This window comes from Sarcophilus harrisii, chromosome 1 (genome assembly GCF_902635505.1).
Source record: "Sarcophilus harrisii chromosome 1, mSarHar1.11, whole genome shotgun sequence".
NCBI lineage: Eukaryota > Metazoa > Chordata > Mammalia > Dasyuromorphia > Dasyuridae > Sarcophilus > Sarcophilus harrisii.
The window spans coordinates 659235960-659253318 of record NC_045426.1 but is presented as its reverse complement, the minus strand read 5'-3'; the positions used below and the strand labels follow the sequence as shown (position 1 = coordinate 659253318).

The following is a 17359-nucleotide window of genomic DNA, read 5'->3' as shown; positions in this document are numbered from 1 at the left end:
ATGATCAGCTGTGAATGACTTTGCTATTCTCAGTTAAACAATGATCCAAGACTGCTATGAAGGACTTATGATGAAAAATAGATTGAAGAATAATTTTTTAAAAACTTTATTTTTCTTGAGGGTGTTTTGGGGGGAGGGAGAATCTATGTTTTCTTTCACAACATGACTTTTATGGAAATATTTTTAATAACTTCACATGTGCCCTTTCAATGGGGATGGGGTGAGGAAAGAGGGAAGAAGAGAATCTGAGACTACATGTAACTGGGGGAAAATTAAATATTAAATATTAAATTAAATATAAATACATGATTTTTGCCTTTTGATAGCCATATAAATACATGATTTTTACCTTTTGATAGCCAATCAATAATTGAAGACAAAAACTCTCAGATCAAAGAAAAATCTTTGCACCCAATTTTTCAGATAAATATATTAATATTTGAGCTATATAGAGAACCTACACAAATATGTAGGACCAACAACTATTCCCCCAATAAAAAGTGGTCAAAAGATATCAAGAATTTTGAGAAGAAATGAAGATGATTAAAAATATATGAAAAATTCTCCAAATTACTAATCATAAGAGAAATGCAAATGTAAAATTCTTGAATTTTACACCACAGCACAGCTAAAGTACACGTCCTGCCCAGACACCCTCATTTGGAGGTCTCATTCAACATTACCCTGAGGGGAAAAGTGGACACCCTGGGCAAGCCTAGACCTTGGAACTGCCTTTTTTGTATTTGTGTTTTCATTGTCTTAGGAGAATAGGCATCAATACCTAGATGAATATGTCCCACTCTATCCTGAAAAACTACCTTCTGAGTTCTAGAGATTCAGAAGTTCTGAATCCCTTGATTAGAGTTGATTGGTGGCATGTGGTGGGAAGGAGAGAGAGGGAAAGAAAGGGAACTCTCCAACAGGTACTCTAGTATACTAAAATGAGAAGTTTTCAGCCATAAAACCAGGTGGAGCCACATCATACCAGGTAAAGGAGGGGAAGGACAATCGCACTATTCCAAGAAAAGATACAAGGGAGAAATTTCACAAACGGAACTGTAACAAACCTTCCTGATCCCTAGAGGCTTTCTTAAGTCTTATCTCTCTCTGCAAATGCCCAAATTTCTTCATAGTCCATAGTTGCAGTCAGTCTACCTATTAGCAGGCAATAATAACTATTCTAGGGGATGCATTAGGTAAGAGTGCGGGACTGAGTTCAAATATCCTTTCAGTTATAAGCTGTATGACCCCAGGAGAATCACTTAACCTCTTTCAGTCTTAGTTACCTCATCTGTAAAATGGAGATTACAACAGCGCTTACTTTACAATGCTGTCGTGAGGATCAATTGAGATAGCATGTATAGTAATTTAGAAAACTTAAAAGTATTCTATAAATGCTAGCTATTATTATTATTATTAGAAGTTAAGATTTCAAAATATCGTAAACTAGAATGTTGGGCTGAATCTAATAAGTTATTTCATGGGAATGAATCCTATGATTTATGATCATAGATTTAAAGGGACCTTAGGAGAAAGGAAGGAAATAAGTAATCATTTGTTGATGTTCAGTTCTTTCAGTTGCACCCAACTCTTTGTGACCCCATTTGGGATTTTCTTGGCAAAGATACTGGAATGATTTGCTATTTCTTTCTCTGGCTTATCTTACAGATGAAGAAATTGAGGTAAACATGATTAAGTGACTTGTCCAGGGTCACACAGTTAATAAATGTCTGAATCCAGATTTGAACTCAGAAAGACTGATCTTCCTGACTTCAGGCTGGTGACCTATCACTGAGCCATCTAACTACCCTAGCAATTACTAAGAATCTATTACTACATACTAAGTGACTTACAAGTATTATCTCATTTAGAACTCACAGTATTTCTGAGAGGTAAGTGCTATTATCATGTCTATTTTCCTGAGAAATCAGAAGCAAAGTGATATACTCAGCATCATACATCATCAGTATCTCAGATCAGATTTGAATTGGTATCTTCCTATCTCTGGGTCTAGTACTCTTATCTACTACTCTTCCTAGTTGCCTCTAAAAGCCACCAAGTCCTATGACCCCTCATTTTAGAGATGAGGAAACTACATTCCAAAGTGTTTGCCCATGGTCTTACAGATAGACGAAACTACCCAAGTAAGTCGAATGTCAGTGAAAACCCAACCTTCACTGTCTCATGTTGCTCCCCCCCAGTGGGATGTCTCACACTGAATCACTTCACAAGAATGGGGAAAACAACTTATCTGAAAAAGATATGGAAAATATAATGAACAGGAAATTCATTGGGAGTCAACTGTGTAATAATGCTACAAAACATGCTAATGCAACATTGAGCTGCCTTCCACAGTATTCTCCCTTAGTCAGACCCATCATTACTATTGTGTGAAATTCTAGGAATCAAACTTTAGAAATGACTTATGTCTACTGAAGATTTCCAGATAAAGGTAAGCAGGGATGGTGAAGAAGGGAAGCGAGGTAATGGATGCAGTGGACGCATAGAGCACAAAGACCCAAGTTCGCATCTGGCCCCAGACACTTACTAATTCTATGATCCTGGATAAATCAATTAACTTCTATCTGCTTCAGTTTCCTCAACTTTAAATGAAGATTGCGATTATGAGAATCAAATAAAATAATACTTGTAAAGCTCTTAGCACAGTGACTGGTATTTAGTAGGTGCTTAATAATTGCTTGTTTCCTTCCCTTAAGTGCATTGCAGCTATATGAAAATTTATTTGAAGGAAGTAAGGACATTTACCCTGAAGAGAAGATTTAGAAGTTCTATGAGAGTTTTCTGCAAATCTTAAAGGGTTATCCTGTGGAAAAGAGATTAGACTTATTCTGTTTGGCTCTAGGGTTTGGCTGAAGATTCTGTTTGAGTCATTAAGCAATGAATGAAAGTTGCAATCAAACAAATTTACTTTTGATGTAAGGTAAAACTTCCTAAGAATGAAATATTCAAAAATGGGGAGTCCCCAAGGAGATGGTGGTGAGCTTTTTTTATTAGAGTCCATCAAGCAATGACTGTGTTGAAATAGACTTTATTTCCTTTTATAAATTTTTTTTTATTTGAGGATCAGGGTCATTTTTCCTGGTTAGGAGGCTATTTAGCTGGCTAAAAACTGTGTCCTGAGATAAGAAAATTTACTAAAGATCTCAAACATTCCTAAGATATGAAGGCAAAAAAGAGGAAAAGGAAAATATCTACAAATATTCATTTAGGCCCCCAAATGATTTAACTAGCTTTATTTTTGGAAAAATCCAAACTGGCTCCGAATCAATGGTTATTTGTGACATATTGATCTCTCTCCTTTCAATCAATGCATTGTGAACCTCTAGATATAGTTTAATCTATAACTTGACTTGATTTATCTATTGACGCTACACTATGTCTACTTGACTAGGTTCATTTCTTTGATTATAAAGATTTCTTTACAAGATTGTTTCACTTGGGGCAGGTAGGTGGCACAGTTGATAGAGCACCAGCCCTGAAGTCAGGAGGACCTGAGTTCAAATATGACCTCAGACACTTAACACTTTCCAGTTGTGTAACCCTGGGCAAGTCACTTAACCCCAATTGCCTCAGGGGGGAAAAAAAGACTGATTGAATGGATCTGTGTGACTTTTATGACCTAATTTTTTATATATAGAATTGCTTTATGTCAAAAATTATTTCTCTGTCTCTCTGATCTCCCCCCAAAAAATCAGGGTTAATTAAGTGACTCGACTAGGATCACACAGCTAGTAAATATCGAGTATCTGATGTGATGTCATTTTTAACTATAAAAATTTGATTAGAACCAACATTCAGTTGTTGTTTCTGAATTCTGAACTGTGCTTTAGTAAAATAAAACCTAGGTTTTAACTTTGGGAACCTCTACATTGTGGTATCATCCATCAATGATAAACTCAGTAGGAATATTTTCCCATGATAGGTGGAAGATCATAGGTTGGACATAATGTACAAAGAGTTCTTTTTCAGGAAAATGATAAATGTTGGAGGGGATGTGGGAAAATCAGGACACTGTTGCACTATTGGTGGTAAACATGTGATTGAATCCAAGCAGGAACTTCTAAGAGAAGAATCTTCCACTGCCAATGCAAAACAGCAATTTATATCTGGGAATGCCTGGGGTTCTGAGAGATAAAGAGACTGTGAGCTGGTGAGAACTGTTTTACTTGGTACCTGACCACAGCCCTTAGGAAACATGAATGCTAAGATTCAGCTGACAGTTCCCAGATCCCTGGCCACTTGCTTTTTATGGCATGGTTAGAGTTAGTTAAGCTTTCTAGGTCACTGGACTCCTTTCTCATTGCTTTTAAACAAAGAAAATAATACCCAGATTTTACTGATCCAGACTAATCTCATTGCCTTCAACTATTGGGTTGGAGAAGGGGAGAAGGGGGAAAAGTGGAGCAGCTTGTAGAATATTTTGAAGTTAATGATACCACCCACCCACCCATCCATGGCTGCCCATCCGAGTGCAATAGTGTCTCTCTTCAGAAATAGCTCCCTTCTCTTTTGTCTTAGAGACTTGTCGGCATCACTTAGCAAGTATGTATCAGACATGAGTCTTAAACACAGGTTCCTCTCTTTATTATGAGTCCTTTCTGTCTACTACACCACCATGTCTTTCATATTATGAAGGTTTTTACATGTTAAATGAGAATTTATCTTTTATTCTAGGAGCAATGAGAAACGATATGAACTGTGAAAGCTGTCTCACAAGATGAAGTTCATTTTGGTTTTTGCATCCCTAATGGCTAACATAGTGACTTAAACAAGCACTTTAACAAATTCTTATTAATAGATTAAAAATAAGGAAAAGTTCTGCCAGAAAAGTAACAGAAGATGTAAAGAGAGGAGGGGGGAAATAGACAATAGGACTAGAAAATTCAGGAAAATAGCTAGAGTCTCAGAACAATCAAATGAAGGAACCTGTAGGAGACCACCTTCAAGCCTTACCAAGCCCCTGTGATAACTTAACCTATTTATAATTTGGAATCATAAATTTTTGGACTCAGGACATTAGCAGCAGAAGCAATTACAATGTTGCAACTAGAAGAAAGCTTAGAACGGCCAACATGGACATTCAGAAGTGAAAAGGACCTTGGAATATCAAATGTCGGAAATTGACCAGTCCTTAGTCAATCAGTCAATGAATATGTAGTAAGTACTATAAGCACAGTTACTGTGTATCACTTGGTGATACAAATATCTCAGGACATAATAGAAAGGAAATCAGAGCGGGAAGGAGCTGAGACAAGAGAATATTGGAGCTTCTCATCTATAGGAGAAGAGATCTGCCACCAATTGAGCAGTCACAGGGATAGAGAAGAAGCTGAAATCCTGAAGAGAGGTTAAGTCGAGAATTAGGGTTCCTCAGATTCAACAGACTGGCTCAGAAGAGGAGGGATATGAATTCAGGGAGGCTGGTCTGCAGCTCAAAAGGAACCCTGACCAGGAGCATCTGCAGACTATTCTATGACTCTAGCGGCTTTCCCAAGCTTTAGCCCCATATAATACCAGCATGCCCTCCCTGCCCCTGCCCTGCTCAGATTCAGATGGTAAGGGTTGGGTCACAGTGCCCCCTGCTGACTTAACTACCCAAATTCCTGGTTTTATTTGGGCTTAAAGGAAGGTTGGGAAGAGATTATTATTGTCATTTTATTAATGTTATTTGTATGCCTTTTACAGACGAGGAAAGTGGATCATAGAAGGTGCAACTAACCCAGGTTAAAACAACCAGTTATATATGTCAATGTCTAAGCCAAGAGGACGACTGCAACCAGCTGGGGAAGATGAAGTTAATCTAAGGGGCGGGAACAGAAAGCTTAGCCTGTTTTCCCAAACTTAAAAGTAGGAATAGAGAAATGGAAAAAAGCCAGGAGTGAAAAGAGATTCTTATCGGTCTATAATAAACAGAAGGAAAGTGGAAACGTATTCATTTTAGCCAACAGTTGCTAAGAATATTTCTAATAGTTATTTTTGTATTCTAAGCAATCACTTTCTATACCAATTAAATGCTTTTGCTGATTCCATGCTGTTGTTTGCTTAGGTTCCTGGTAAGCATGATATTAATTAAATATCTAGACCGTGTTGATTTTAGAGATTCACATTTCCACACTGGAATGGGGCTTAAAACACAATGGATTCACTTATCAGAAAACTCTCAAGTAATCAAATGGTGATTATCAATTCGATGAATTTCTTTGTAGTTTTTCAGATTACAATTAATCCATAGCTGTTCATTCTGTGTTACTCTTGTCCATGTCCTCCTCTAAGTTTGCCCCAGGCAACAACATGCTGGGAGCTTTCCTTCCTTTCTCTTGACATTAAAGAGCCAATCTATGTCTTACTCTTTCCATATGGCTGATTTTCTCTAGATGTCTTTCATAATTTGTTTTGTAATATTTTGTAGCTTTATCATACTCACTGTGTACCTCTCTATTAGCCTCAGAATGATACTAACTTTTAATTTCGTAGTATTCCACAACTCACAGCCACATATGAGTGACTGCAATTTCCCAAAACCAATACAATCTGCTCACATCCTACTGCTTAATTCCAGATCTAAATCATTATCTATCTGCAATGTCTATCAAAGATATAGTTATAGATTAGATAAATATAAATATATATACATATATTCATTCATGCATACATACATATACACATACACACATATATATATATAAGCTCATTAGATTGTCCAGCTAACTGCATGTATATTCTGGACAGCAGGCATTCTTCATCCATTTTATTTTTTCCATGTTGAATGGTTGGGCCAAATCTTTTAGAGTGATTATAGATCTCAATATTTGATCAAACCAGTATGCTGTCATCTACAAATAGTAGCATCTAGAGCAGGGGTCCTCAAACTGCGGCCACAGGCTAGATGCAGCAGCTGAGGACGATTATCCCCCTCACCCAGGGCTATGAAGTTTCTTTATTTAAAGGCCCACAAAACCAAGTTTTTGTTTTTACTATAGTCCGGCCCTCCAACAGTCTGAGGGACAGTGAACTGGCCCCCTATTTAAAAAGTTTGAGGACCCCTGAAGAGGATAAGGCAAATAATAGCATCTTTAAGAGATCACTCTTTAACTTGGATCTCCACCATGTTTATGCAGTTTTAATTTTTTTATTTTAATTTTATTTTTTTTCCCGAGGCAGTTGGGGTTAAGGACTTGCCCAGGGTCACACAGCTAGGAAGTGTTAAATGTATGAATTCAGATTTGAACTCAGATCCTCTTGACTTCCAGCCTGGTGCTATATCCACTGCACCACCTGGCTTGCCTCTATGCAATTTTTATAAACACATGTCTCAATTACAATAATTTCATAACAGGAACATAATTTATGGAAACCAGTTGCCATAAAAAAGTAGAATAAAGACTATAAAAAGCACCTTAGTCCTCAAACACTTCACTTATTTACAAGATGGATAGATAAGGGAGCCATGGATAACAGAGGTTTAGAAAATAAGCTTGTCTATAAAATTTTACTGCATGGTAAAAGTTTATAAATAATCTCATATTATGAAACAGAAATAGTAGAGGTAAAATGAGTTTAAAGAAAGTTTGGCAAGAAACCCAACTAAACAAAATCATTCCAGAACATTTAAAGAAAAACTGCAAAGAAAATAATAGTCAAAAGAAATGTGGGAAAGATTTGAAAGATTTTTAGGGGAAAAAAAACTATTTTCACATGAAGAACAGAGTTTCCACACTTGGATCCTAGTATAGGAATCCTAGATATGTTATGAGACAAACATGGCACTATTTTAAAAAAAAAAAAGAAAAAGAGAGAATAAAATCAGTGGGGATTATCAGAAGATGTAAGATAGGTGGGTGGTGGAGTGGATAATTTTGAACTTAGAGTCAGGAAGAGCTGAATTTAAATACAGCTTCAAACACTTAGTAGCCGTAGTAGCAGTAATAGCAGTAGTTGTACAAATAATGATAAATAGACTGCATAACACACTATAAGAGAATCAACTGAAAGAACTTGGTATGCCTACTCTGGAGCAAAAAAAACTTTGGAAAAAATGGGACCCATCTGAATAGGTAGAAGAAAAGGGGTTCTAGTTCTGCCTGCTTTCCACAGAACAAAAGTAGGAGCAATCAAATGAAGCTGCAGAAAGACTAATTAAGGTTTGGAGTAAGGAATATCTTCCTAACCACTAGCTCTGTCAAAGAATAAAAAGGGTTCTTTGCTTTAGGAAGTAGTGAGTTCACTGTCACTAGGAATCTACCATTGATATTTAGATAACTATTTGTTAAGAATAATGTAGAGTGAATTCTCCCTCAGATTAGATAGCTTCTGAGGGCCATTCCAACTCTGAAATTCTCTGATTCTCTGAGTGACATTGTATAGATCAGATGAAAATTTTGTCTTTCTTTTTTTTCCCCTGAGGCAATTGGGGTTAAGTGACTTGCCCAGGGTCACACAGCCAGGAAATATTAAGTATCTGAGAATAGATTTGAACTCAGGTCCTCCTGACTTCAGAGCCGGTGTTCTACCCACTACACCACCTAGCTGCCCCTCAAATGGAAAATTTCAACTGGAGATTATCAGAGTCCAGCTACACAGTATGTCTATGTGAAACACTAAGGATCCAGAAAGGGGAAATGGGAAGTAAGAAAAGAAAAGAGATCAAGTGATGGGGAGGATGGGGCTATCTGTCCAAGGAGGACTCCAATCAGCTGACTTGGGCCAAATGGATGGGGAGGTGGAGATTATGTCTTGGGCAGGGACCCAATAAGAGGTAGGAGTGGGGTGGAGAGACAGGAGAGATCACCTCAAACAGTCCTTGAGAGTCATATGCCTTCTTCACATCTCCATATCCCACTGAGAAAGCAAAACCATTCTCCATGCTCCTCTTGGACTTACTGAGGAAGATAACTCCAGGGAGTAACTACAGAGGGGCTCTTGCTAAGTGAGCACCACCGAGAACATCAGAACACCAGCTCTTCCTTCCCCAGAGAAGGTCTGCTCAGCTGCTCAAACTCCCCATTCTAGGCTCAACTGTTCAATTTTCTTTATCACCTCATGTTCTTGCTTTTAAATGCTGTGTATGCCCAGTCCTCCCCAGCCTTTTTCCCATTGATAAACCCAGACCCCGTACCCACTGAAACCCACCTTTTGAGTCCCCCACCCCTATCCTAAACTTCAGCCCAAATATCTCCACTCACCAGTCCTGCATGGCCACTAAACCAGTTCCTTAAGCGGGGTTCAGGGAAGCATCGAAGACATTGGCAATTGACATAGAATTGGTAGAAACAGCTCAGTACTTTGCACAGGATCCAGGTTGTCAATGCCAGGAAGATCAGGAGCAAGACTGAAGAAACTCTAGACTCTAATTCTGGCAGGCCCAGCTGATGAGATAGCCACTCAGAACCCAGAAGCATCCTGTCATGGGAGAATTAGGGGAAAGCAGAGGGGAAAGAGGAATCATAGTCATACATAAGGTAAAAGGTATGGGGGAAGCAGAGAAATAGGGGGAAACATGAGGAAAGAGATACAGGAGACAGAAGGTAAAGGGGGGGGGCAAACAAAAAGGGAAACAAACAGGGAGGGAGGCAATGGGAGAGCAGAGGGGGAAATGACAAGGTTGGGAAAACCAAAAAGGGAAGGGAGGACTCAGGTAAAGATGTCAGGGAATAATGGGACATGAAGGAATGAGGAAACTAGGGGCTTTTGCTCTAATGGTCTCTCACCCACTCTGTGTCTTCCTGTCCTGCAAAGAACCATACTGGAGCAAGCATATTCTTGCCCCCATATTCTTGGAGGCAAAAGTGAATTACAGAGAGGAAAGAGGTTGTCTTGAATCCCTAGGACCAATAGAGGAATGTGTCCCTAGGTTTCAGATTTCTATCAGCCTCTTGCAAACCTGACTGTTAGTCTTGGGATTCAGGGTCCTTTAACAATGAACAGCTGTAACAAAGGAGCTGTCTCATGTTACTTCTTTATACTTCCCTCTCTAGAGGTTGGGCCTCTCTCTGGCCTGATTCCTAAACCCAAAATCCCAAGTTTCTAAAGGGAAAAAGAGATGTATCTCCCTGGACAAGAATTCCCTCACCATCCCTTTTGCTATCTTAGCAGCTGAGTGGTGCAATGGATAGAATACTGGGCCTAGTATCAGGAAGACCCGAATTCAAATCTAACCTAACTTATTAGCTGACTGACCCCAGATTAGTCATTTAACAAGTCATTCGTCCTTTGTTTATCTCAACTTTCTCAACTCAAGTGTAAAGAATTTAACACAGCCTGGTTCTTATGTACTTGATAAAGTCATATTCCCTTCCCTTCTACATATCCTCTCTTGTCCCCTGACCAGCTTCCAATGTTTGTAAAAGAAACAGCTAGATGGCAAAGTGCCATCTTTAGATAGATGCACTATAAAGCATCTGGTGCAGAAGTCAAAAGGCCCTGAGTTCAAGTTCAATCTTGGACATTTAACATTTGCTACCTATGTGACTTTGGGCAAGTCACTTAACCCCAATTGATTCAAAAATAAATGAATAAATAAGCATCCTCACCATAGAAAAATGTCTTGGAAAAACAGTTCCCACAAAATCATGGCTCTCCCAACCCATTTCTGACTTTTATCCTATATACTCAACATCCTGGTCTGACAATAATTTCCATCTTTACTCTCCTAGGTCTCTTCCTAGAGAAAGAAATGGAAGCCCCAGCATGGCTAATTCTTGGTGGAAGAGTATCATCTATGCTCCAGGAGGTATAATCCCCCTTTCCACAAATTAAGAAGGGAAAAAGAAAGGATGGCAAGGTTTCTGGCTGCATATAACTCATTTTTTACAGGTTTGCAATGGTAGAGGATGAAGTCCCCTAATTGACTACTTGATCAGAAAGGTCTGATGATTAAGTATATGTACACAAGACATGGACCATCCCTCCACTTTCCTCTTCTTTTCTGTCAATGAAACTTGTAGTCTGTTCTCAAGCACAGTAGTTATCACATAGTAAATACTTAATAAATGTCTATTGGCTATTTAGAGAATCAAGTTAGAGAAAGACTGATTTTCCTTATCTTCCAGCCTCCATGTGACTTCAAAAAAAAACAAAAAACAAAAAAAAAGCCCTAATTAGGCAAGCTTGTGGAACCCTTGACTGTCTTTGGACTTTATGTGTTTTTCTTTTCTCATCTTTAGTGAAAAAGAATTCAGCATTGTATTTAATTCTGTAAATTTAAAATGTTCCAACATTATAAGATGGTGCTTAAAGGAAATGGGGGAAAAGTCTCCATTAGGATGTCTACCAGAAAGAAGGTATGAATGAGGAACTGTTTGGACAGTGCCCAGAAAAGTTAAAAGTAAACTGTCTAATTACTCATTCTAGAAACTTATATGTGTTCTAATGATCATTAATAATAATTATTATTATATTATATTAATAATAATAAAATGAATAATGATCAGTAATATCATCTTCTCTGCCAATCAAGCCAATAGTTATATTATTAAATACTGTTCTATTAATGCATGATTGTGAGCTTTTTCTGTTTAGTGTTTTTTCTGGTACATCTGAATAAGAATCAAAAAAAAAAAAAATTTGGTTTTTAGAGAACCAATCTTGAAACCAACAAGATTTGTGTTCGTCTGACACATGTTAGTTGTATGATTTTAGATGTCATTAAATTTCAAAATGATCTGAACAATTTTCTAAGACTAAAAGTCTCAGAAGAGTTGCCAATCTGTATTTGTTGAGGTATTTTCCTCACCCAAAAGTTCTTTCTGCCAATTAAATCACTTATCTAGTTCTTTTCCCTATGAATAAATTGCCTATCCCATACCCTATTCATTCATATATTGAATTCTTTTTTTTAAACTTCTTCTTTTGGGGGAATTATGATCCATAACTAATTTACTATAATTAAAATCATTCCATAGTTTCCTTGGAATGAAGGATCTAATAAGTCAATAACTGTGAGAAAAAGGAGCTGTCTCTCACTGAGATCAGGATACTTGAGACTATACAGTCAAAACGGTATGGCTGGGTACAGGATCTGAATCTAAAAGTCTTCAATCAAACAACCTCAGTGCTAGACCTGGATATATAACCCACTGAACCATAAGCTTCTTGGGAACAGGATCTCTTTTCATTTTTGTCTTTGTCTCCTCCACTCATCACTTGGGAAAATGCTTAAGGGAAAAAGGGAATGAAGAAAGATTAATAAATATATGTTTGTGTGTGATTGATTGATTGATGGGACACATATGACAATGAGGCATTCAACTTTTGTTTGAATCAGACTTCCAGGGATATAGAATGCACTGCCTTCCCAGGAATTTCACTCCATTTAGAAAGTTTTTCTCCACATCAAATTTAAATCTGTCCCTTTGCCATTTCCATCCATTAATTGCTCCTGGCCCTGCCCTTTTGGGTCAAACAGAATAGGGCTAATCCTTCTACTATGGATGGCCTTCAGATCCCAGGAGCCAGCTGCCACGTGCCCCAGAGTTATTTTTTTCCAGGTTGTACAATTTTTGTTCCTTCAAACAATTCTCATGTGGCATGAACTTAAAGCCCTTCACCATCTCCTTCAGTGCTTATCAACATCCATTCTAAAATGTGGAGAGCAGAATTAGATACAAATTGATTGAACTGAAAAGATCAGAATACAATGGTCTATCACTTTCCTTATCCAAAATCCTCTCCTGAATCTCCTTTACAGCCTAAGCCTTCATTAGCCTTTTTGGTTGGAACAAAATATTGTTGTTTTATATTAAGTTTACAGGCAAAAGTTTATTTTCCCAGTAATTGATAGTGCCCCAGGACTCAGAACTTCCTGTTTGGAAGGTGGGGAGTAGCAAAGGAGATAAGGACTATCAGGTATAAAGTAACAGGAATTTCTAGTTTTCCAAAGTTTTTTCCAGAACCATTTAATTCTCCTCTCCATATCCCCTGGATCTCTGAACTGGAAATTCAGAGATTTTGCCACCTCAGCTTTGGATCCTTGATTCCTGGCCTAGACAGGATTACCAGGGGGAAAAGATTAGTAATAGTGAAAGCTGGAAGAGAGAATAGAAAAGGTACAAGGTTTGAGATTTAGAGGCTTAGGAATTTAGGAATGAGGATAGAGAAAATGGATTTTCTAGAGTTTTATGGGGAAGGGGCTAGGCAGAGGGAGGGACAGGCTGCTTCTTGAAACTATGACCCTGCTATGGTCCACGGTGGCACAAGTTAGAAGCCTCAGAAATAGCTCAAAATGGATGTTAGAAATAAGGGGGCAGGTGATATAAGATCAGGTCAGCAAAGCACCCCACACATAAGACAAACCCCTAGAAGATGAAAATAGCAACCAGGAGCCAGCAACCTGATTGGTTCCATTGCCTAACTCTTCCTTTAGACCAGAGGTGTCAAAGCTCTATAAAGTGCCTATACCTTAACCAGTGCATCCTTAACCAGATAAAACTGTAACTGGAAAGTAATTATCAAAATAAACAAAAATACAGTAAAAGATAGATAGTGCTATGTTTTAGGAGTAGGATCCTTTCTGTTTCTATTTGAGTTTAATAATACTATTCTAATATGTCTTCATACAGCTTCCAAAGCAATCTTCCTAATACATAGTACTAACCAGGTAGCTCCCTTGCTCAAAAGCCTTCAATGGCTTCTTATTGTCTCTAGGATAAAAAACAAATGATTGAGGCTAACATTAAGAACTCTCTATAGTCTGCTTCCAATGTACTTTTTGCATAATTATGTTCATGAACTCTATCAGTCAAACTGAACTTCTAACTGTTCTTTGAACTTGACACTGGGTCTCTTGCCTTCACCTAAGCTTTCCCTCATAATTGTAGTATATTCCTTTGTACTGTCTACCTTTCAAAATTCTTATCTTCTTTAAGTGCTCAGCCCAAATGTCACCTCCTTCATGAAGACTTCTCTGATCCCTCTCTCTTCCTTGACAAAGGAAAAGAGAAAATTAAATTTTTTTTTTAAAGAAATGATAATGGAAGGGGGAGGAAGGAGGAGAGAGACAGAGAGACAGAGACAGAGAAGAAAGAAAGAAGGAAAGAAGGAAGACAGTGATACAAACTGAGATCTTTTGGGGGGAAGGATTGGAGAGGCCCTGATGTAAACTATGTCCCCTTTAATCTGTGGAGGAAAGATGATTTGGGGTCTCAAACTCTCCTCTAGAAGGGGCACACCCTTCTGTCCATTAAGGAAACTCCCAAAATAAGTAATCTCATTCAATTTTGAATTGAATTGAATTGAAAACCAGTCTCTCAGATTCATCCTAATATTAGCCCCCAGATCAGTGCCAAAGAGCAAAGCAGCCCTAATTTATCTAGCTGACATCTTTGCAGAAGTCCTAATAGGATTTTGCCCTCTAAGAAAGCTGTCTTCCTAGCAAGCTATCTTCTTAGTATAAGTAAATCTCCTTTTGCCACAGACTTTGGGTTGCGAATTCTTTCACAAGGGATCTGCAACATCAACCAAAAGGGATCTCTTACCCTCAATTCTTGCACTTTATCATTTGGTGGCCCAGTACGGAATCCCTGAGAATCTGCCCTAGGTAAAGCCTTTTCTTGTTGTCTATTCTATAGCTAGGATGCCCAAAAATTCCCCGGGGAAAATTTGAATCGTTGGAGCTCCACGCTTGAAAAGAATTCTCTCAAGGATGCTTGAAATGGAAATTCCTGTGTTCTCTGACAAAAAGTCCCCTTAATCAGGGGCTGTATTGTCATCTCTCTATCTCTAGGGATGCCTAAGGGAAGGACAAGGTGCTATAGAATCTGGGAATCTAAGGCTTGTGGCAAAATGGGATAAGCTCCTTAAAGATTCTCCCTAGAAAGTCTCTTAAAAAACAGAGACAAATTTAGTTTAAAAGATCTCAAAATTTAAAAGCTTAAATTAAAACAGCATTGCAGGATGCTGCTTAAATTTGCCAGAGGGAAATCAAAATCCCTCCTTCATGCTTCTCTAGGGATACAGGATACCCCCTTTGTACCCCTATGCAGTCCTTATCAGAAGGCTTCTGAACCCCTTCCAGAACAGGACCTTGTATGTTAGAATCCTTACAAGGTGTTAAGTCACTAGAATTGATAGAAACAATGCTTTACACCTTTGAGAGTTCACACATTAGTTCACAAGTTCGGGAGATTCACAAGTCAGGAACCCACAATCCCACTCTCAGAGTCAACCTTTGGGTTCACACCTTTAAGAGATCATATATAAGAAGCTCTTAGAGCCTCAGTCAAGAGACTTGAAGAGATTGAGAAGTGAGAAGTCAGTTGAGGAGACCAACAAGCTAGAGATTACAGTCGGGCAGAATGAAGAATTCGGAAGAGGAGAGGCTGAAGCTGGCAGAGGGCAGAAGCAAAGGACTAGCAACAAGAGCTCTCAGAACCAAGGAAAACTAACCAGGCTATTCTGGAAGAGACAATAAAGGACTGTGCTTTAATCCCTGGCTGTATTTGAGGTAATTATTAATTTGAACTGAAACTAAGGCTGCCTCCAAGAAGCCTCCCCAAGAAACCTCCTCCCAGAGAACAATCATATATTTAGAAAAGAACATCACACTTGTATCCGGCAATATTTCTTTAACTCTATTCCCCCTCACTTAAACCAGATCCTGAGACTTCCCAGCCCCCACTCCTCAATCCCTTTGATACAAGGAGTGTGACCCCTTTTTCTCCTCCTCAGGACACTGATTTTAACCTCTGAAGGAGAAATTCTACAGTTACTACAGGCTGTTCATGAACCCAGAGAGGTTTCAGTCCTGTTTTGTAAAGGACACCAAAAGGAAATAGGGTTGCAGATCTAGCTGCTGGAGTTACTGTCCATTCGACTCTGGCTTTGATCCCCTAGCTCCCTGATTCTTACACCCCCTCGTTAGAGCCCACAAGAACAAACACCCTCAAGCCAACTTTTAGCTGTTAAATGCCCCCATCTCCTGAAGCCTGTTCAGTGAAGGAACATGTACCCAGGGGAGACTGGTTTCAAGTCCTTATGGACACCTTTAGTAATTGGCTAAAAACTTTTCACTGCAGGACTGAGAAGGCTCTGGAGATATCAAGGCACTTGCTAAAAGAGATCATACCTCACCTAAGCCTGCCTAGGAAAGCTGCTAGGATGAGAGGCATTTATAATAACCTCATCTCCCCCTCCTTCCTGCCCAGTCTTCCTCTGGGTGGATTTCTGGTTTCTGGTTACTGTCCCTAGTAACCTTCATATTAAATACACTTTTGTTTATTCTTTCTCTTTTGCTCATATTTAGTCCTTGTATTTTTAATATACTTGTGAGACCTGCTTCTTCCAGACTCTGAGTCATGAAATTCCAAACACTTGGTCAGGCTGAAATCACCTGAGACCTGATTCTGACATTCAGCACAAGACGCTGCTGCCGCCTATAACTCACTCATCTCCCCTCTTCAGTCCGGAGCCCATTGGGTAGGGCCAGCTATATGCCCCTTGTCAGCTTGGAGCAACTATATAAGATGAGACCTTCATCCCATTATTCCAAATGAATTTGGGGGGACTGCTTGAGTGGGGAAATGATGTAAATTGTGTCCCCTTAATCTGTGAGGGAAAGGTGATTCGGGGTCTCAAACTCTCCTCTAGGAGGGTCACACCTTTCTGTCCATAAAGGGAAACTTCCAAGATAAGTAATCTCATTCAATTTTGAATTGAATTCAATTGAATTGAAAACCAGTCTCTCAGGTTCATGCAGAGATTAGGCCCCCCAGCTCAGGGCCAAAGATCAAAGCAGCCCCAATATATCTAGCACATATCCAGACATCTTTGCAGAAGTCCTAACAGATTTTGCCCAGATGAAGATATTTTCTTCTCAGTGCAAACCCATCTTTGCAGTAGTCCTGACAGGACCTTGCCCACTAAGAAAGCTGTTTTCCTAGCAAGCTTAATGTAAATAAGTCCCCTTTTGCCACAGACTTTGGATTTGCAAATTCTTTAGCAAGGGATCTGCAACATCAACCAGAGGGGTTTTTACGCTCAATTCTTTTCTTCATCAGAAGGAAGGAAGGAAGGAAGGAAGGAAGGAAGGAAGGAAGGAAGGAAAGAGGGAGAGAGAGAGAAAAAGAGGGAAAGAGAGAGAAAGGGAAGAAATGGAAGAGAGGGAAGGGAAGAAAGGAGGAAGGGAGGGAAGAAGGGAGAGAGAGAGGGAATGGAGGAAGAAAGGAAGAAAGAAATGCATTTATTAAGTATTTAAAATGTACAATCCATTGTGGGGATGAATAGGATAAACAGTGAAGACCTCTCATAAGAGTGTGGCCTCGACCCCATTCCCTAACTGTGACTTGAGACTGCAATAACAAATTGAGCTATAGTTAATGGCTTCGGGTATTCCGTTATCTTAGAT

General features: G+C 38.9%; 1 protein-coding gene across 2 annotated transcripts in view; it reads right to left on the bottom strand.

Annotated features, from left to right (window-relative positions):
* The window catches only part of LOC100922197 (cytochrome P450 4F2-like), a 65080-nt gene that overhangs the window by 15160 nt on the left and 32561 nt on the right, over window positions 1–17359 (bottom strand). For both annotated transcript variants that reach the window (XM_031947941.1, XM_031947940.1), the window contains exon 2: window positions 9204–9420. In XM_031947941.1, the coding sequence (XP_031803801.1) occupies window positions 9204–9419 (216 nt within the window). In that variant the 5' untranslated portion in view covers window position 9420. The remainder of the gene's footprint in view (window positions 1–9203; window positions 9421–17359) is intronic.